Source organism: Desmodus rotundus, chromosome X, assembly GCF_022682495.2.
Source record: "Desmodus rotundus isolate HL8 chromosome X, HLdesRot8A.1, whole genome shotgun sequence".
Lineage (NCBI taxonomy): Eukaryota > Metazoa > Chordata > Mammalia > Chiroptera > Phyllostomidae > Desmodus > Desmodus rotundus.
In genome coordinates, this window is record NC_071400.1 from 40,593,750 (window position 1) to 40,615,917 (window position 22,168).

General features: G+C 38.0%; 1 protein-coding gene across 2 annotated transcripts; it reads right to left on the reverse strand.

Annotated features, from left to right (window-relative positions):
- Window positions 1-1,857: 1,857 nt before the first annotated feature.
- TAF7L (TATA-box binding protein associated factor 7 like) lies at window positions 1,858-19,661 on the reverse strand. 2 transcript variants are annotated; one of them, XM_024578778.3, is made up of 12 exons: window positions 19,596-19,661; window positions 18,679-18,757; window positions 16,788-16,921; window positions 16,018-16,144; window positions 15,714-15,769; window positions 12,623-12,664; window positions 11,684-11,756; window positions 11,235-11,348; window positions 10,595-10,810; window positions 10,286-10,398; window positions 9,061-9,120; window positions 1,858-2,541 (listed from the first exon to the last, which is right to left on the reverse strand). In XM_024578778.3, the coding sequence occupies exons 1-12, from the start codon at window positions 19,659-19,661 to the stop codon at window positions 2,497-2,499; spliced, it is 1,125 nt and encodes a 374-aa protein (XP_024434546.2). In that variant the 3' UTR covers window positions 1,858-2,496. The 2 variants fall into 2 exon arrangements, with proteins under 2 accessions (XP_024434546.2, XP_053773428.1); XM_053917453.1 differs by lacking the exon at window positions 10,595-10,810.
- Between the last annotated feature and the right edge of the window lie 2,507 nt (window positions 19,662-22,168).

A 22,168-nucleotide genomic window follows, 5' to 3' on the forward strand; every position in this document is an offset into this window, starting at 1 on the left:
AAGGGCACTGCAGACACATGAATTTGACCTTGCCCCTTCCTGTTGTCTTCCCTTCCCCCTTGCCACTCATTATAGCTCTAACTGTTCTTGAGCTGAAGTATTGGACAGGGACTGGATAGGGCTCTTCTCTCTGACCCCTAGATGCCACTTATGCATATGTGCCACCCTCACTGACCTGTCTCTCCAGCCATGTCCCCAGGGTACTTTTTTTTTTTATCTGTTTCTGTTCCAGTCCCCTGCCTTCCTTCATCTGAAAAGACCTATCTTCTTTTCAAACCCTTCCTCTTCTCCCACATTCTGACACTGCCTCTGATGCTCAATTCCTTTCCCCCATTTTCTTTGTTCTCATCTTTTATTCTGGGTTTCTGGGGAAAATTTGTTTTTATATCTTGATTTTCAAGCTGTTCTCTAACTTCTTTCCTAAACTTGGCTTCATTTTGTTTTCTGTTAACGTGTCTATCTCCCTTAGTCCCACTTCTTCCCTACATTAATTAGCCTCCAGCAATCCTTCTGTCTTCATCCCTCCTCCATAGGCCCTCCCCATGCATACTGACCTCCCGTTCCCTGCCCTTGGCTTACTAACCTCAACTAGGAATGGGAGCACCTGAAGTGGTAGAGAAAACCTGCAAGTGAATTTCCTACAGCAACACCAACTTCATTAATTGGGGCCAGACCTAGATCTATCTGGGTTGCTTCCAGAAAACCCTCAGATACTTCTTGGTAATAAGCGTTATCACCCTTGATTTCCAGATGAGGAAATAGAGGGTGTAAGAACTTGCCCAAGGTGAATAGCAAAGCTGGGATTCCAACCTTGTGTTCGTTCCACTACAACATAATTTAATGCAAATATTTGAACTGCCATTTTTGCCACATCTCTCTGCCTGCTCTTGAAATTCCAATGCTATAGGATTAATATGGGATGATTTGCCCTTTAGAAGGAGTCCCAGTACTGGCAGCATTTTATGATATTTCCTGATCCTAGTTTACTGCTTGTCTCTCCAGTTTCCTTTCTCATATGTATGTATTCACTGTGTGAGTGTTTTAATAAAGTGACAACAATCCATTTAAAATGAGAAATTTATTTATTGCTTAAAGAATAGAGTAGAAAACCTTAACAATACAGCTGAAGAAACAAACCCATCCACGGTTTTTAAGGGAGTCTTCACAGGTATCTGGTTTTTCCTAACCCTTTCTGATGGGAGTTAGGATGAGGAGATTCAGAATAAGGAGAACAGCTTGGAATTTCATCTCTTCTGTAACTATTCTCTTAGCTGGCAAATAACAATGGGGCACAGTCCTAAAAACACAACAGCAGAACAAAGATAGTGGCAAGAAATTGTCCCTGACTCTCTGGTGAGTGGCCTGTGGTGACCTCTGAAAATGGCTTGCTATTCACTTGGCCCAGAAAACCTTGCAAAACCATGAAAATAAAGAGGTTCAAATCTTTGTGTTCACTTTAAGAATGCTCATGAAACTGCCCAGACCATCAAACAAAGGTATGCATATTTGAAAAACCAACAAGTATCTGAAAGATGTCACTTTAGAGAAGCAATGTGTGCCACTGCGTTGTTATAATGGTGGAGCTGGTAGACGTGCCCAGGCCAAACAGTAGGGCTGGATACGGGGTTTGTGGCCCAAAAAGAGTGCTGATTTTTTGCTCTATGTTTCAAAATGCAGAGAGTAATGCTGAAATTAAGGGTTTAGATGTAGATTCTCTGGTTATTGAGTACATCCAGGTGAACAAATCTCCCAAGATGCAGTGCAGAACTTACAGAGCTCATGGGTGGACTAACCCATTCATGAGCCCTTCCTGCCACACTGAGATGGTCCTACTGAAAAGAGCAGATTGTTCCTAAACCAGAAGAGGAAGTTACACAGAAGGAAAAATATTCCAGAAGAAACAAAATCTTATGGCCTGGGAGTAAATTCAGCATAAAGTAAATGCTAATAAAAGTTAAAAAAAAAAAATCAGCCCTGAGCAAGAAAGCAGCCCCTACCACCTGAACAGAGATAAGACACACTTACTATTAGCTGCCATGAAGTAGGCACTTAAATTCACTATGGCCAGTCCTAGCCCTTGGTAGAAATGACTTTATTTGTTCTATGTTTTGGAAAATATATAAAGCAAACAGAAAGAGAAGCTGAAACATATGCAAACCAGCTACATGCTCTTCAGGCTATACTCTCTGTCTTTGGCAAGCATGGCTGAATCATCTGATGGCACCCAGAACAGAGCAATAGAAATAATTCTCAAATTCATAAGAAGAAGCAAAGACCTATAGTTGAGTTGGGTTGTTAGGTCTACTACTTTTAAAATATTCTGTCCCTTTCTACACTACTACAAACTTCAAATATTATTAGCCAAAAGAAAGGCTCAGAGAAACAAATACAAATGCTTTAACATAAGGCAATGAAACAAACAGAAACATGCAGTTTCATGCAGTCTTCAATCTGGTTGGGGAATCCAATGTTTGTGTGCCAAGGTGAAGGCTCTCCTTACTTCTCCAGAAAGTATCTCAATTTTTCCTGGAGGGAAATGATCTGTAGGGACAGGCAGAAAAACATGAGAAATTCATCTGAAATCTTAAGTTCCATTACTTGACTTAGAATTTACTTATATGAACCAAAAAAGAACAACTGTAATTTGACCTTTATGTGGTTATCTTAGTCTTGTGATGTTCCAAAGAACAGTGCCATAGTCAAGAATGCATACACAGCCCTGGCCAGGTGTGTCAGTTGGTTGGAGCATCGTCCCATACACCAAAAAGTTGCAGGTCTAATGCCCAGTCAGGGCACATACCTAAGTTGCAGGTTTGATCCCCAGTCAGGGTGTATACAGGAGGCAACTGATCAATGTTTCTCTCTCACATCAATGTGTCCCTTCTCTTCTCCTCTCCTCTCCTCTCCTCTCTCCTCTCTCCCTCTCCCTCTCCCTCTCCCTCTCTCTCTCTCAAATCAATAAACATATCCTCAGGTGAGGATTTTAAAACAAGACTGCATAGACAATGCTGCGACCATGATATTGTCCTTCATTATAGCAAATTTATAAAAAGGAGCTCTAAAATAGAATAGGCTGAAAAATTAAATGTGCTTGCTGTTAAGAATTTTTACTTCTGAAAAGAGTGTACAGAGGTCATAGCTCAGTGTAGGGGCAAAGGAGATGGAATCACTGTAGTCATTCTAAGAATCAGAAGATAAGGCGGTTAGGAGAGCCTCTTCTCTCACTGAACACAGTGAGTCTTATACCAGGTCTTTGCTGCTGTTTCTTGTCACATTAAGAGACACTTGGAAAGTGGTTCAGAGTCTTGACCAATCAGGAGCCTGATGGTGTTCTACTTACCTTGATGCATTCTAAGACAGAAGCCCTGAACCTTTTGTGGTATAGGATTTATTATTTTTTTTTACTTAAAATGGCAAAGTGGCCAGTAACACTGAGTTATACTGTCTTTGGGGCAAAGATGATTTCTAAATATTATTCAATTTAGGTCATTTCATACCAGTGTGCATTTTCATTCTGTGAAATAAAAAGAATAGAGCGTTACAAAAATTATCCTGTGCTGCACACCACCTACCAAAACTGCTATAATTGCCACCTGCAGTAAGAGGCTTTTTTTTTCACTCCAATGCTGACTGTGATTACAACCACTGACTGCTCCAGTTTTCTCTTTCTCTTCCCACCACCCTCTAAAGAGGGCTTTTTCCCTAGGTTCAGACTTCTTATTGAACGTCCAACCTAGGTAACTCATCTATCCCCACAGATTCAGTGGTCATTTCTATGCATGAGCCACTCTCCAACCTCCCATTTTAGAGTGCTTCCAACTCAACTAATCATATTATCCATTCCCTACCCCCAGTAATTCTCTTCCTGTTGTCTCCATTTCTGTTAAGTGGCACACCATATTCTAGTTACCCAGATTTGGACTCCTCTTTTTGTCCTATAAATCTAATCAATTGTTGACTTATGATTCCTTCTATCACTTACACCTTCCTCCAGTCTTTCTCACTCTAATTTCTCCTATATACTGCTGGCAGAGAAATCTTCCTGAATTGCTCCCCAGGTTTAAAACAAAACAAAACAAAACAACAACAACAAAAACAAACAAACCTCTGATGGCTCATTATGACCTTCATCAAAAATCTAAACTCTTTAGCCTAGCATCAATGCCTTCTTTCTTTATTAAAACCCTACCCACTTTTTAAAGCATCAAACACCATCTCTCCATGAAGTCTTCCTTAATCTCCATGGACAAAAGTAAACTCTCATTCCTTTAAATTGTCACCCCCCTCTCATGGATTTCTCCTCCACTGGAGGCAGAGAGTGTGTTGTAAGTATTGTGTAGCTCCCTGCATAACCTAGCTCAAACTAGGCACCCAATAAATCTACATTGAATAAATGAGCTAACATAAAGGGCTCTGAGTGAATAAAGTTTACAGCTATCTTTCCTTGTTGAAAATATCAATAGCATTCTCCCAACACTAACTACTTACATTGATGAAAACCTAGTGGATGCTAAAGCAATCTTGGCATTAACCATTTATATGGTTGTTTATAAGGAGTAGTTGTATTAGTGATTTGCTGAAGGGAGGGGGAAGATACAGAACATAAGAATTTCCCTGGCCTTGTTGGATGGGGATGGGAGACAGCATTGTCTCTACCTTAAGAGCCCCATATTAAACCCATCCTCATAATATGACCTGCAGTCTCTTTAAATTGTTACCCTCAGACTTCCAGCCAAGATGGAGTCATAAGTAGATACACTTTGCCTCCTTGCACAAACAAAAGAAGGACAATAACAAATTTCAAAACAAAAAATATAACCAGAACTGCCAAAAAATTGAACTGTATGGAAGTCCAACAACCAAGGAGTTAAAGAAGAAACATTCATTCAGACCAATAGGAGGGACAGAGATGGGCAGCCAGGGTGGACAGGACACACCACAAAGTGGCAGCTGGAGGACTGTGTGGTCCCATATTTGTGTGTGGATAAACTAGGAGGAACAACTGGGGAGTGAGACAGACCATGCAGCCCAGGGTTCCAGCGAGGATAAAGAAAGCCTCAGAACCTCTGGCTGTAAAAACCTGTGGGGGTTGCAATGGTGGGAGAAACTCCAAACCTCATAGGAGACTTCATTGGAGAGACCCACCAGGTCCTAGAACATACACAAACCCACCCACCCAGGAATCACCACTAGAAGGGCCCAATTTGCTTGTAGATAGTGGGGGAAGTGACTGAAAGCCGGCCAAGACCCGAGCAAGTGGCATTGTTCCTTTCAGATCCCTCCCCCACATATAGCACCAAAATGCATCAATGTGGGTTGCCCCACCCTGGTGAATACCTAAGGCTCCACCCCTTACTACATAACAGGCACCGAGATAAAAAAATATGGTCCAAATGAAAGAACAGATCAAAACTCCAGGAAAAAATGTAACTAAGCAATGAAGAGATAGCCAACCAATCAGATGCACAGTTCATAATGGTAATCAGGATGCTTACAGAATTGGTTGGGTATGGTTACAAAATAGAGGAAAAAGTGAAGGTTATGAAAAGTGAAATAAAAGAAAATATACAGGGAATCAATAGTGAAGGGAAGGAAACCGACACTCAAATCAATGATTTGGACCAGAAGGAAGAAATAAACATTCAACCAGAACAGAATGAAAAAATAAGAATTCAAAAAAAAAAAAAAAAATGAGGAGAGGCTTAGGAACCTCTGGGACAACTTTAAATGTTCCAACATCCAAATCATAGGGGTGCAAGAAGGAGAAGAGGAAGAGCAAGAAATTGAAAACTTATTTGAAAACATAATGGAGAACTTCCCCAATCTGGCAAAGGACATAGACTTCCAGGAAGTCCAGGAAGCTCAGAGATTCCCAAAGAAGTTGGACCCAAGGAAGCACACACCAAGGCACATCATAATTACATTAGCCAAGGTTAAAGATAAGGAGACAGTCTTCAAAGCAGCAAGAGAAAAGGAGACAGTTATCTACAAAAGAGTTCCCATAGTACTATCAACTGATTTCTCAAAAGAAACCTTGCATATTAAGCAAACAACTAGAACAGGAACAGAACCACAGAAATGGGGATCACATGGAGGGTTATCAACGGGGGAGTGGGAGGGGGAGAGAGGGGGGAAGGTACAGAGAACAAATAGCATAAATGGTAGGTAGAAAATAGATGGGGGGGGTAAGAATAGTGTAGGAAATGTAGAAGCCAAAGAACTTATAAGTATGACCCATGGACATGAACTATAGGGGGGATGTGGGAGGGAGGGGGTGGGCAGGATGGAGTGGAGTGACGGGGGGGAAATGGGACAACTGTAATAGCATAATCAATAAATATGTTAAAAATTAAAAAAAAAAAAGAAACCTTGCATGCAAGGAGGGGGTGGGAAGAAGTATTCAGAGTCATGAAAGACAAGGACCTACATCCAAGATTACTCTATCCAGCAAAGCTATCATTTAGAATGGAGGGACAGATAAAGTGCTTCCCAGATAAGGTCAAGTTAAAGAAGTTCATCATCACCAAACCTGTATTATATGAAATGTTAAAGCGACTTATCTAAGAAAAAGAAAATTAAAAATATGAACAGTAAAATGACAACAAATTCACAACTGTCAATAACTAAACCTATAAAAACCAAAAAGGTACTAAGTAAACAAGTAGAACAGGAATAGAATCACAGAAATGGAGATCACAGGGAGGGTTATCAGTGGGGAGGGGGAGGGGTGAGTATGGTGGAGAAGGTACAGGAAATAAGAAGCATAAATGGTAGACACACAATAGACAGGGGGAGCTTAAGAATAGTATAGGAAATGGAGAAGCCAAATTACTTATATGTATGACCCATGGACATGAACTAAAGCGGAAGAATGCTGGTGGGAGGGGGGATGCAGGGTGGAGGGGAATAAAGGGAAGAAAAAAATGGGACAACTGTAATAGCATAATCAATGAAATATATTTTTACAAAATTGTTAACCTCAATATGATATGGCTGGAGTTGGCATGCATTTTCTCTACAGCTAGTTGTCCCTCACTTACCACACAGTGCCCTTCTTTTTCACTCTGAACACTTTCTTGTGACGTTAAATAATATAGTCACTCGAGTTAGATATCTGGCACACATCCTTAACACTTCCTTCTCCTTCAACACCCAGTAATTGACCCAGGTCCCATCAATTCTACCTTTAAAATGCATTCACTCATATATGAATATTCATAAAAGCGTTATTCATGATAACCAAAATGTGGAAAGAACCCAAAATCCATTGATGGATAAATGGATGAATAAAATGGTATATCCATCAATGGAATATTATTCAGTCATAAAATGAAATAAAGTACTGATACATGCCACAACATGGATTAACCTTGAAACATTACGTTAAGTGAAAGAAGACACAAAAGACTATGTATGTTTCCTCTTATATGAAGCAGCCAGAATAAGCAAAGTGGACTAGTAGAAAGTAGATCAGTGGTTGCCTAGGGGTGGAAGGTAGGAGTGATTCAGAAGAAATGGGAACTGAATGGTTATGAGTATGAGTATTTTGGGGGGATAATGAAAATGTTCTAAAATTGATTGTGGTGATGGTTGCACAATTCTGTGAATGTACTAAAAGCTGTTGAATTGTACAGTTTAAATGGGTGAATTGTAAGGTATATGAATTATATCTCAATAAAACTTATAAAATATTTATATTTCAGTTAAAATTATATATGTTCTTTCCATCTCCATTGCCACCATCTTAGTCCAAATTACCATCATCTCTTATTAAACTACCACATAGCCTCTTAACTGGCCTCCCTCTTCCAGTCCTTCCTTCCTACAATACATTCTCCATATAAGAATCAGAGTGATTTTTTATTTATTTTTTAAAAGATTTTATTTATTTATTTTTAGAGAGGGGGAAGGGAAGGAGAAAGAGAGGGAGAGAAACATCAATGTGTGGTTGCCTCTCAAGTGCCCCCTACTGGGGACCTGGCCTGCAACCCAGGCATGTGCCCTAGACTGGGAATCGAATTGGTGACCCTTTGGTTCTCAGGCCTGCACTAAATCCACTGAGCTATGCCACCCAGGGCCAGAGTGATCTTTTAAAAGTTTAAATTAAATGTTAGTCTCCTGCTTAAAACTCTTCAAGGACTTCCAACTGCACTTAAGACTAAAACCCATCCTCCTTAACATGGCCTTCAAGAGATCATAGAATATGACCTCTGCCTATTTCTCCAACCTTTTGTTGTCACTCTTTTCCTTACTTTAAATACTCCAGAGGTGTTCAGGGAGGCCAGGTTCTTTCCCAATGTGGAATCTGAAATATGCCCCAACCCAAGAGTTTCCCATCCCTTCTTAGCCTGTACTTATCCTCCATGTCTCAGCCTAAATATGACTTCCTCAGAAAGGCTGATCATGCCCCCCCCAAACACACACACACAATTAAAGTCAGGACTCTCTTTATTCAAATAACACCAATGATTTTTTTCTCTTTCACAGCACTTCATGATTTGTACCTTTAAATTTGTATAATTTGTTTACTGTCAAATCTTCCCTGCTAGACTCTAGCTTCATTAGGACCAGAATTGTATCTGTCTTATTCAAAGTGAAGGTATTAAGAAGTACAAATTGGTAGTTACAAAATGGTGAAGAGGATGTAAAGTACAGCAAAGGGAATATAGTCAAAATGTTCTAATAACTATGTACAGTACCAGATGGGTACTAGATTTATCAGGGGGAACTTTGTGAAGTGTACCATTGTCTAACCACGATGATGTACACCTGCAACTAATACAAAATAATATTGAATGTAAACTGTAGTTGAAAAAATAAAATAAAATAAAAACACTGTGCGTACATCCAGGGCTTTTCATTTACTAGACATTCAATATCTGTTAAATGAGTGAATTTTCATAAAGGTCTTGTTCCAACCTGCTAGAAGATTTTGACCACTAGAAGATTTAGAAGATTTGACCACTAAGATTCCTATAAAGAACAACCAGCAATGATATTAAGGGTGGGATATTCTTTGTATCAAATGTTTTCTGCTTGATATGAAAACACATTTCTTACCTGGTCATTTTTTTGTTTTTCCTGTAACTTAAGCTGCTCTAGCACAGAGTGTAAATGATTCTGAAAAAAAAATTGTATAAATGATACATGCCGAGTCTCAAAAAAAAAAAAAGAACCAAGAGAGACAAAGAGTGTGCCAAATAATTTGATAAGTAAGAAAACTGTCATTCATAACAAATGGCAACTCTTTTTTAAAGGACTTAGAATATAAAAACTGCATCCCCTAACTACAAGACTATCTATTTGACTTTATACAGCCTATACAACATTTTATCTTGTCCTAAAATAAATAGTTGGAACCCCTTAGTGTTACATTGTTCTAGTTTAGCACAAATCCCTTGACTGTGGTGAGCTATTTAAGAAGGTGGCTTGGAACTTGGTGTTCACTCCTTCCTTTTCCTGCACTTGGGCAGAATATTTCTTCTTAACTAGTATTGCATACTGTGACAATCATAATATACCATATATCTGTATTTTTCAAAGTGTGTCCACATCTATTATCTCACTTAGTTTTTCTAAAGGATAACACTTTAAGTAAGTACAGTTCCATGCCATTTTGCTCTCTTTTGATGACTACAGCTCTACAGAAAATGAAATCTGTCAAGGAATTCTCCAGATGCTTCTGAACTTCCCTCACTATAGAAAGGAAAGCAAACATGGTGTAAACACACATTTTCCTTTTGTTAAAATTTGTATTAATAAAAATAAATCTAGATATTTATTCTTGTTTAAGGATGCATCATAAAATTTTAAAACAAATTTAGTTAATTCTCTTTCACTGCATACATTTTGGTACAAACAGGGTCCAGTCTATGTCCTACCACTTTCTGTCATCCTTGGCATGTTACTTAACATCTTCGAATTTCAATTGCTTATCTATAAAATGGGAATAGTGACAGTACCTATATTTCAGAGATGTGAGGATGGAATGAGATGATTCGTGTAAAATGCTAAGCTCTTTATGTGCCTTTCACATAGGAAATGCTCAATATTGGCAATTATTATCACAAGTCTCCTGGCCCCTTCCCCAAAAATGCTTATATGAGATTATCAGAATTACTCAGATAAAAGTAAATGGGGCTACCCATTATTAGGGATTTTTGAAGAGTTTCTTTAGCCTCGTGAGTGAACAAGAATGCTGCTTAGAGGGAACATGAGTGGAACACACAAAATGGGATTTTTAAAGTAAGACACCAAGATGTTATACCAGCCAACAAGAATTTACCTTGAGTGTCAGGTTTTCCACTTTCTTGATGAGATCTTTCTGTCTTTGTGCTCTGCAATGAATCTCTTGGAGCTTTTTCTCCATATAATGAATATGCTTCTGAATTTCCATGACTAACAGAGATAGACAGAAACTTTGTTTTTAAACACAGCTTAAACGAGTGGACTGTAATCCAAATAAACTAAATGCCCACTACGTATCTGAGCAATAACTTTTCAAACTTAGCCTTGCATCTAATATGTGCTTAGAGTCAATCTTTAGCATTACCATCCACTCTCTCCCAGCCCATTGTTTTTTCCTCTAACTTACCTATTGAACTGGCTCCTTCCTTTGCCTCACACTGGCCAAATTCAATTAACTTGGCCTGTAGCTCCCTTTGCAGATTCTCTTCATGATACTGTTCATCTTCTTCATTCTCATCATCATAGTAAAATTCCTCCTCCTCCTCATCAGTCGCATTCTTGTCCTTATCATCATCACTGCTACTGCTAGAATCACTGAGCATCTCCCGAAGCATATGATATTCTATTGGTTTTAAGCAGGAAGAAGGTGAAACTACCTGAAGCTTTTCAAATGACTCCCACTCCAGCTACAATTATACTCCTTCCCCTCAAATTTTCTGGGCAACCAATGAATTTTATAAGTAATTTTTCATGTAGGAAGACTTCAAAAACAAGGACAGGAAATACAAAACACTGTAACATTCATTCATGTATTCAATGATGAAGATAGATAATCTAAGGGCCTATAGGAATTTAGAATATGAGGGACTGATGGGAGATTACAACCCCAATCTAAAACCTACAAAGTACTGAGGGACCAATAAGAGGAAAGAAGAGCAAAGGCATCCTTTTCCTGTAATTAGCCTGTAAGGATATGGAGAATGGTCTTACACAGGGTCAACACCTACCCTTTTTGCAGCTCCTGTTTGTTGCCTTTATTAATGTACTTGATGAGCTATGATCCTGTTTATAGCCACTTGTTCCTGGGGATACCTCAAAGCTTGGAATGGAGCCTTTACTTTCTAGTTCCTTGGTTTCACCTTCAGCAATGACTTCCCATTCTGAAAGAAGGGGAAGTCAAGGAACAAGGCAGAAAGAAAGGAGAAAACACTGTTGAAAGGGAAGAGGCTCTCTGATGAAAGTGCTGTTTATATTAATCCAACTTTAGGCCTTTCTATCTAGATTCCTAGTATGGAGATGTGCCTTATAATGAATTAAACAATTAAATAAATATTTATTACATGAATTCACTGTTCCTAGGTAGAAAATAACATTTCTAAAAATGATACGTTCTATACATCAAAATCAGCACTCAAATACCAGAAGTGAGGGCTTGTCAGAAAGTGCATATGGTATAGAACAGACTACACAGAACATATTTAGTATGAAAGGATACGGACACTGACAGCTTCAGCATCAGAACGCAGCAGTCTTTTCACTTCCTTTTCCACATTAGGAGAGTCAGTGTACTGGACCAGAGTAGGGGCAGGAGGAATACCAGTAGTGTCATTTAAAACTCTCTGTTTCCCATGAATGCCTTTTTCCTACACACAAATAAATTTAAATAATTAGCCCTCTCTAAGATATCCATCCAAATTTGTACTTTAAGTAATACTACTTATAAAGGAATCTTGACCAGGAGCTAGAGTTTTGTATGGTAAGCTTATTTTTTTCCCAAATTACTTGAGACATTTAATCTTTTCAGTCTGCAACTCTATGTAAAAGACTTCTCTCAGGGGTGCAACCCTTAAGCCTCAGTTATTTGCCCTGACCCACACTGGCGAATAACTATAATTCTTTATGTGTTATTTAGAATTAATTTGATTTAAAGATCCAAACTCTCAGATTCCTCTTCCTCACATCTTTATTATTAGAGGTTTTCCTATTTTAAAAAAGATCCTAGCTATGTGTTCTCTCTTATATCCAGCTTTAGACAATTATCTCCACAGCAACTGATTCATTATGCCACAAATAGAAATTAAAACTTTGAGAGGGAATAAGCAATTGCAAACAACTGCTGGTAAAAGTGAATCCTGGCTTCTAAGAAATGGCTTTTTAAATAAATATCGGAGGAAAAAAAAGCAAATTGGAATACCCAGGGTCACTGGCCAAATTGTCAAATTGTATCATTTCCTCTAGGAGTTATCAGACATTAAACAATGAATTCATTTTTCAGTGAATCAAATTCAGTGTATGTGTATGAGAGTGGGGGTTAGAGATGAGAAGAAAGGCTTGAAAGTAACCTCTATGATTTCTTTGATTTGTTCGAAATTAATGAGTTATGAAATAAAACGTACTAAGGGGAAACAATAAAGTTATATTATGACTGCTCTACCTCAGTAAAACTGGCCTCTTCAACTTGTTTGAAATCATCCCTCTATATAATAAAACACAAAAACAATGAAGTTATAATATAATTGTCATACTTCACTACAGCTTAAAGAGCCCTAAAACTATTTTTAACTTAGGTTTGAACTTAGTGGACATTCAATGAATGCTTTTGAGTGATAGTATAAAAGCCAAAGCAACCATGTTCATAGATTGAAAGGTTAGTAAAGATGTCAATTCTCTCCAAATTAATCTATAAATTTGATACAATCTCTACCAAAATTCCAGCAAGGCTTTTCTATAGACATAGACAAATTTATTCTCAAATTTATATGGAAAGGTAGAGGCTCTAGAAAGATTAAAGCAATATTTATAAAGGAAAATAAAGTGATAACAGCCTTTCTTTAAGTTTAATCTTTATTGTATTTTTCCATTACCATTTAATACCCTTATACCACCTCCCCCCAGCAATCACCACACTGCTGTCCATGTTCGTGAGTCCTTTTTCCTTTTTGTTCAATCCCTCCACCCCTAACCACCCCCACTAGCTGTTATCTGCTCTCCATCTATGAGTTGGTTAACAGTCTTCTTGATTTTGTGACATTATATAGCTACATTGTGATATCAGTGGAGGGATCAACACATAGGTTAATGGAACAGAACAGGGAACCCAGAAAGAGACTCACACAAATATACCCAACCAATTTTTGACAAAGATACAAAAGAAATGCGATGCAGGAAGGAAGGACAGCTTTTTAAACGAATGGTGCCGGGGCAACTCGACATGTAAAAGCAAAAAACAAACAAACAAACAAACAAACAAAAAAACCAACCTTGAACTAAACGTTGCACATTTTACAAAAATTAACTCAAAAATAGATTGCACACTTAAATGTAAAATTCACAAGTTTTAGAAAAAAGATATAGGAGAAAATCTTCAGGACCTAAGCTGGGCAAAGAATTCTTTGACTTGACACAAAAAGAAAAATCTTTAAGAAAAAAAATCAACAAATTGGATTTCATCAAACAAAAACTTTTGTTCATTGAAAGACCCTGTGAAGAAGATGAAAAGACCAGCTACAGACTGGGAGAAAAATATTTGCAAACCAAGTATCTGAAAAAACATAATATTTAGAACATAAAAAGAACTCTCGAAACTCAACGATTAAAAAAAATCCATTTAGAAAATGTGGCAAAAGGCATAATAGACATATCACTGAAGTGGATATACAGATGGCAAATATGATCAAAAACATATCAGGATATGTTTAACATCATTAACCATCAGGAAAATGCAGATTAATACCACAGTGAGATCACTACACATCTATCAGAATGGCTAAAATAAAAAACAGTGACAATACCTAATGCTGGTGAAGACAGAGAAGTTAGATCACACATACATTGTTGGTGGGAATGTAATATGGTTCAGCCACTCTGGAAAACAGTCTAGCGGTTTCATATAAAATTAAACACGTAACTACCATATGAACCAGCAATCGCACTTTTGGTCATTTATCCTAAAGAAATGAACACATATGTTCACACCAAAACCTGCTTGCAGTTTTATTTATAATAGTCAAAAACTGGAAACAACCCAGATGTCTTTCAATGGGTGAACAGTTAAACAAGCTGTGGTACATTCATACCAATTAGTAATAAAAAGGAATAAACTATTCATACATGCAACAACTTGCACAGTTATTAAGGATAGGTTCCCATTTATTGACATTCTCAAAATGGCAAAATTATAGAGATGGAGAACATGTTAGTGATTGCCAGAGGTTAGAGACTGACTGGGGGTGTAGGGAAGGTGGGAGGTGTGTGGCTGTAAAAGGGCAAGATGAGGGATCCTTTTGGTGGCAGAACTGTTTAGTATCTTGACTATACAGGTAGATACCTGAACATACACGTAGGATAAAATGGCATAAAACTAAACGTACTCACAAAGGAATACAAGTAAAACTGAAGAAATCTGAATAAGGTAGGTGAATTTTAATGTCAACTTCCTTTTTGTAATTTGTACTATAATTTTGCAAAAAGTTATAATGGGGAAAACTAGGTAAAGGATACATGGTATATCCCTTCTATTTCTTACAACTGCACGTGACTCTACAATTATTTCAAAATAAAAAAATTTTAATTAAGAACAAAAAGCCAAACCACAGTATTCCTATAACTTGCCCAAGGTTCCAAAAATCCTAGGTAAGATTAGGAATATAACCACAATTCCCAATTCTCAGGTTCTGGATGGGTTCACTTTAAAACTAAAAGAATGAACCCGTCCAGAACCTGAGAATTGGGAATTGTGGTTATATTCCTAATCTTACCTAGGACTTTATCTAAGAAAAAGAAGATAAAAAATATGAACAGTAAAAATGACAGCAAACTCACAGTTATTAACAACCACACCTAAAACAAAAACAAAAGCAAACTAAGCAAACAACTAGAACAATAACAGAACCACAGAAATGGAGATCACATGAAGGGTTATCAACAGGGGAGTGGGAGGGGGAGAGAGGGGGGAAGGTACAGAGAATAAGTAGCATAAATGTTAGGTAGAAAATAGACAGGGGGAGGGTAAGAATAGTGTAGGAAATGTAGAAGCCAAAGAACTGATAAGTATGACCCATGGACATGAACTATAGGGGGGGAATGTGGGAGGGAGGGGATGGGCAGGATGGAGTGGAGTGAAGGGGGGAAATGGGACAACTGTAATAGCATAATCAATAAATATATTAAAAAATAAAAAAATGCTGGAAAAAAATAAAAATAAAAAATAAATAAAATCTTGAAAAAATAAAATAAAACTAAATATTGCAATTGAAAACTAAAAACATTAGCAGAAATTTCAGATTCAAGACATAAACAGGTCCTTAAAGAACTAGTCTATAACCTCAAGGATCAGGGTGGTTTTTGTTTACTATATATTCACAATTGCTAGCACACAGTGCCTAGCATTTAGCTCACACTCAATAAATGTTTACTGAACATACAAATAAATGAACACATTAATACCCAACTGACCATCTCCTTTTTCTCTACTCACAATACTTTTCCAATCCACCCAGTAGACACATAAATAGCATGCAACTAACCTGTTTTGTTGTTTTGCGGAACCGTTTCTTTCTGACATTCTTAAGTGGTGGAGTAACTAAAATAAATGTAACATGGTGAAACATATATAATACTGATGGCAGTCACATATCTATCTGAATTTTATAAGGGGAAAGTTCATGTTATAAACTACTGGCTCAGAACATGACTCATTCCTTTAAGAATATCTAGATGCCTAATGAACCAAACACCTAAGTGTGGTAAATGGGTCTCTGGGTCACAAGTAATTAGGATTCATCAGATAAATGTAGTCAGCCAGAATGAGTGAAAGGGCTAGTGACTTACTGCCATGCTTCCAGGCATATTTCTTCTGTTTCTCTTTTTCATTTATCTTGATTCCTTTAGCATCAGTAGAGGTAACTGGTTCTTCGGGAGAAGAGTGGAGATCACCATCAGCAGTGCACACAAGCATCTACATTTAATAAAGACAAAGAAGTTGACTATGGCCACAAATCTTGAGTTACTAATGAATCATGATCATTCTTACCACCAGATGCCCTGAAGCATAGAAGCAATAACAATGTTATTTGGCATTTCCAGAAAACCAAGTATTACATACATTCATATTCATTTTCTCTGTGTCTTGGCAGCACTGTATATGGACTCTGAGTAGGGGATTTTTTAGTTTCAGTGTTTACCACTGCAGAAAGAAATATGTTGAAAACAGATATATCCTAGCATTTTGCCTTAGAAAAGAAACAAAATCAAGAATAGAGATAATGAATAAGAACCAGTGTAACTCTCCACAGTTAAAAGCACACAGCAGAAAGGTCAGAAGAAAATCCCAGATGCTCTTATTTTTCAATTAATGAGTCACTGTAAATGGCAAACAGGAGGCTCTAAAGGCTGTATGGATAAAATAAAATAATGAAAAGTTCTGGATCAAATGTCAAACCAGAACATGCCATTGTATTCCTGTGCAATTGAGCTAAAAACTGGAAACGACAAGCAGTTATTCACCAAGTGCAAAGGAGCACTGAAAGAAAGAGAAAAGCAGGGAGAAGGGGATTTCTGGGAGGATGTGAGAGCTAGGAGATTAAGAAAACTGTCCATACCTGGGAAATATCTGCTGTTTTATAAAAGACTTTGTTGTCGAGAGTTTTCAGGCTTCCGATAGTGCAAGGCAAGTCAACCATCTTAGCAGATAGTGAGACATCTTTCACCTCAACAGTTGCATGGTGCCCATCAGCTGAAGAGACATAGGAAAGATTAAAGTTGACATCATCCCAATGTAGTCTTAAACCTCCTAGGGTTTGAATAATGAAGACTCGGGGAGGACAGATTAGTCTTTCAGTGAAATCTATTTCTCATAATGCTAGAATTGTGCATGCAATTAGTAACTCTCCATAGAAAAGAAGGCAGATTATATGGAGTGCTTGTTTTCTCTCAGTTTATGTCACTTGATCAAAAGTAGTGAATTTTCTTTGTAATGGTTGTGAACTAAATGTAGATAAAGTAGTAAATGTTTCATTCGCATCCTGAAAGGCAAACTCCATTTATTCAAACCCATTCCTTTTGACAGCATAAGAAGCTATGTCATTATGCATGGGTGTTTTCAAAGAGTCTGGTGAGGGAAGGGTTGATCCTAGAAATGGTACTAATTAAGTCTCAAGTTATAACCTCTAGTTAGCTTCAAAAAGATAAAATTCTACACAATTGCCACATACTGGAAGAAATACATATATTAGATATATATGTGTGTGACACACACATCACATACTGACAACTCTGATTCCTGTCCAGATGTCTCAAACATGGATACCTTTTGAGGATTCAAGTGTAATTAATCTTCTAACAGTAAGAGAAAAAAAGATGCAGAACCATGGATGATGTAATCCTTTTTGTATAAATTAACTTTAATCACAGATTATTTAAATGTTGGTATTATGCATAAAAGTTTTGCCTGTAATGAATCACAAGGAGAAGGGGTTAATATTAGTTATCTTTGGCATTGATTTTGGAGCACAGTGATGGAAAGTTTCACTCTTCCTTTTGAACTTTTCTGCCTTATTTGAATTTTCTAGCCCAAAACTGGTATTGCCCTTTTAAAAAAAATGTCAATAGGGTTTATAGAGTGTTGGGCTTATGGACCATTTTTTATTTCCTTCTTTATTTATTCTTTAAGGATTATTTATTTATTTATTTTTGGACAGAGGGTAACAGAGGGAGAAAGAGAAGCAAAGAAACGTCAATGTGTGGCTACCTCTTGCATGTCCCCCACCAGGAACCTGGCCTGCAAGCCAGGTACTTGCCCTAGAGTGGGAATCAAACTGGTAACCCCTTCATTTGCAGGCCAGCACTCAACCACTGAGCCACACCAGCTAGGGCTATTTCTTTCTTTATGTATTTCTCTGTATTTATTTTATTTTTAGTAAAAAGTTTTATGGAATAAATACATGCATTATCATGTGAAATTATCTGAACAAAAGGACATTCTATAATAAAAAACCTACTGCAGCTTTCATTGTGCAGTGGTTGATTCAGCTAGAATTGAAATTAAAGTGACAACCACAGTTTAAATGCACATTTACACAAATTTGCAGTTGGCATAGGTTCTACTTCTCTGTTTTAGAAAACCTAATAAACATTATTGAAGAGAGAGAAAGATATGTCACCTTTGTAAACAAAGAACGGTACTTTCATTTGTCATAGTCAGAAATCACAGAGCTTTATGTGTAGGAGACAATCAACAATATGCAAAGCCCACAGTTGACCCCTAAGTTCTTCCTTATACACACTGATAATTAACTCAAGTTGCATAGTATCTACTTCCTTTCCTCTTAAAAGAAGAGATAGGAGTAACTTAAGTGTCTCTTAGAGTTTATCAAGACATAGACCACATTCTAGTCTTTGTCACATTCTTAGTATGGAGTAGCTCTATTGGCACAGAGAAATCCCTTAATAAATTACTGCTCAATGTATGGTGAATGAATATTAACTACTTACAAGATAAGTCAATTTTTAGTTTATCCTTCATGGCAACACTTCCAGAGTGTATCATTTCCCTGACAGTAGCAGCATGTTCCTAAAAAGGAAGTAAACTGACAAATCAGAAAGATGAATTGACTACTTGGCAGATAAAAGAACAGGTATGTCACAGTCCTCCTGAAATTAAACATCAAACCTCCCAAACATTAGGAACAATGCCATGTACCATGAGATTCCGTGCATTGTGCAAGTCAAGCTAGGATGAGGCTAACTCTAATCTCGTTGTTGTCTTTTAGTAGCTACTGTTAATGCCTTGTTCCAGCTCTATATTCCTGCCTCTCACTGCTTCCCTTCAGTTGTAGTTACTAGGGAAAGGCTTAGCTGCAGTTTACTGAGTACATTAATTAACCCTATTTGGGGAAATAGCTTTCTGAAAGCCATCCTTAATATAGTTTTTTTAGACTAAATACTACTTGAATACAGTTCTCAATGGGGGGGGGGGAGGGGCGCAGGGAGAACCTAACACAATGTGGAGAGGAGCTTCAACAGCCTTGCATGGTGATTAATTTGCAGGATACAGTGCTGGTCCTTCTCACTGGTCCTTCTGAGGTGAGAAAGGAGTTTAGATTTCAGAAGAGTCTTAACGTAGCTGTCCAAAGAGCAGTCTGATAGCATCTGCGATACGCTACCAAATCCATCATTGTTACAGCTGTATGGCAGGAAATCAACCTACATGATAGGTGGCATATATAGGACAAAAAAAATGTTTCTAAAAGAGTACATACTAGGACAAGGCTGCTTAATAGAATATGATTCCTGGGAAACAAATGTTCTCAGTTTTTATAGTCTACCTTAAATAGAAATGCTACAGATTCCAAGCAGAGCTAATATTTATGCACTGAAGATATTTTCTCTGAGATACAAAGGTTTCTTACCGGAGGCAGACGCAATATAAACTGGTTCTCAATTTCGTAAGGAGGTTCTTGCTGGCTTTTACTCATCTCTTGTTTTTGAGTTCATGAAAATAAAAACAAAACCAACAGTAAGTCACCAAAAACTCCTCTTGCGCCCCCTGCTGATCACTTCTGGCAGTACTGGTTAAATTATACAAGATTTTTGTTCTCAACCTTACTGGAATGGTGTGTGCGTGCAGTTCTGAAATACCTTATTTGAAATAACTTTATTATTTCTAAAAATGACTTTATCTGTCCTACAATGTGTGAAGATTTTCAAAAATTAATACAAAAATGATAACAAAGTCAAAGCTGTTATGAAGCACGATTTAGTGTTTTTAATGATATTCTTAGACTCTTAATTAAGTAAAGCAGTATAATTTCACCAACATCGTGGTGGAAACTGAGATAAACTACATGCATAGATAATGCCAACCAAAGTGCAATATCAAACCCAAAACAACTGGCAGAAATGTTTTATGATGATTAAAAGAAAACAAGAAATTAATTTTCAATATTTCATTCACCTTAATGGATTGGTAGGAATTAAATAAGATCATGGGAGAGCAGGCAGTGTTTTATGACTCTAGAGCCAGCATAAATAGTTCAGAGCTACTTTCAGAAAAGTCCAGTTCTTATGATTAGGCTATGTATAGGAGTACACCTAACTTCGTGGAATAGACACATTCCTGAAGGGTGGTATGAAAGAATGTAAACTCCAATTTATAGATTGCTAACATTTACTGTGTGCATTCTATATGTAAGAACTACATCGTGCATGTTAGGTCTATTATTTTTTACAAACCGCACAAGCACCACTTATTTTAAATACTCCTAAAAACTTTTAAAGAAATCCTAAAATGGATTCCTTTGTATATTAAAAAGGTATGTTCTGTAAAGTGAATAATCTTCTCCAAGTTAATCTTTATGTTTCATCTTATTTTCCATCTATTCGGGATATATCTGAAGTGACTTACATTTTGGGTTTTTGGGCACACACTTCTGAGGAACTTTTTCTCAAAAGTGGAAAGAAAGCAATGTACACATATGCAACTTGACAAAGTTTTCTTAGGTTGTAAGGACATTATACTATACACCAAGTTATAAAATGTTATGCATATACCTCACATTAAATGAATATGTAGCTCTTACTATTCTGTAAACCATTAACTGGGCTCTGAGTTTAGAACTTGAATATCACTTAAAAACATTGGAAACTTCCTTTAAAAAGATGTACAAGTTAGTCTGAGACCCTATTATGGTGAAATCACTCACCAGTTACAATTTCAGTCCTTTAGTATGACTTCGGAAACTACCAGAAAGGCATAGAAAGCATTAGAGAGGCCAGCAGTGGAAAGGCAGACAGCCAGGATGAGGGAGAAAAAAAGATAGAGAGGTATTGATTATTTGTGATAGTCATTTTTTTCCTGCTTTATACAGTTATATGCACACAGTGTCAACTTAAGGGGGGAGTTAATTAAAATAAAGGAAATTAAATTTAAAAATCTTGGGGCTGGGAAGATTTCATAACCGCACAAAAAGTATCCAACAGTTAAGATTGGGAGCAGAAATACAGATACTTGAAGAACTAGCTGCTAAGCAAGATTTTATCAAATGAATAGTAACATTTAGATTTGTCAGCAGAATTAAGACTAGGACATTTTGTTCATTTCAATGCCTTTCTGTCACCTCCTGATTTATGAATGAAAGAATGTAAAAACGAAAACTTTCAGAGAAGGTTGACAACCCTGGTTGAAATTTTTTATATTTTTCGAAGTTTGTTACCTTCATTTATCCAATGAACTGGTTGTACCGTATTTAAGAAAAGACATTCCCTTTTTTTCTAGCAAGCAGTGTTTGATACATAATTACATTAACGGGACCTCTCTCCACCATCTACTTCCCAGCTCCATCTCGCGTCAGTAAATTAGATTTGGAATTAGAATTACAGCGAGGTGAAAGGCGACTGACAATATGCTCCAGGCGGCTCAAGTCAGCATCAGCCAAAAATTGGCGTTTTCTCATGTTCATAGCCGCTGGCGGCGGTGTGGAGGCAATGACCCGTCCATCCTTATCCCTGGGGCACTAAGCTTGCAAGGGAAGAGTCCAGCTGTTAGACTTTGAAAGGATTTGCCTGGAAAATCAAGAGGTCCTAGCCTTTGAGCCGTGCGGTGCAAGCTGGCAAGAGAGGGAAGGACTGTGCGCTGGAGCACGGCGCTGACCCGACCCGGGACCCCCGCCTGGGCGACTCACCAGCTCCTCCGCTGACCGGCGCAGGTACCGGTAAGGTCGCGCGGGAGGAACCCGCCCCTCTGCCCCTCTTGCTCCGAAGGGAGCGTGAGTGGGATTGTCGGCGGGAAGCCATGTGGACTGACAGCGGGCGGCGGGTGGCGGGTGGCGGACTGTGCAGCGGCAGGTAGCAGCCGAGCTCACAGTCCCTCCCCGCTTCGCCACGCCTCCGGGGCCGCCTGGACCAGCTGACAGGCTAGTGGCCTCGAGGCGAGGCCAGATCGCCGCGTGCCAGGTTGGGTGGGGGGAGGCAGGAGTGAGGGTGG

What these genes read in the sequence shown, in the direction of transcription:
- TAF7L (XM_024578778.3), bottom strand. Translation starts at nt 19,661, where the DNA reads ATGAGTAAAAGCCAGCAAGAACCTCCTTACGAAATTGAGAACCAGTTT. An exon ending in TCCGCAAAACAACAAAACAG is followed by an intron (nt 12,665 to 15,713) that starts GTTAGTTGCATG and finishes TTTATTATATAG; the next exon opens with AGGGATGATTTCAAACAAGT. An exon ending in TGGAAAACCTGACACTCAAG is followed by an intron (nt 9,121 to 10,285) that starts GTAAATTCTTGT and finishes TTTTTTTTTCAG; the next exon opens with AATCATTTACACTCTGTGCT.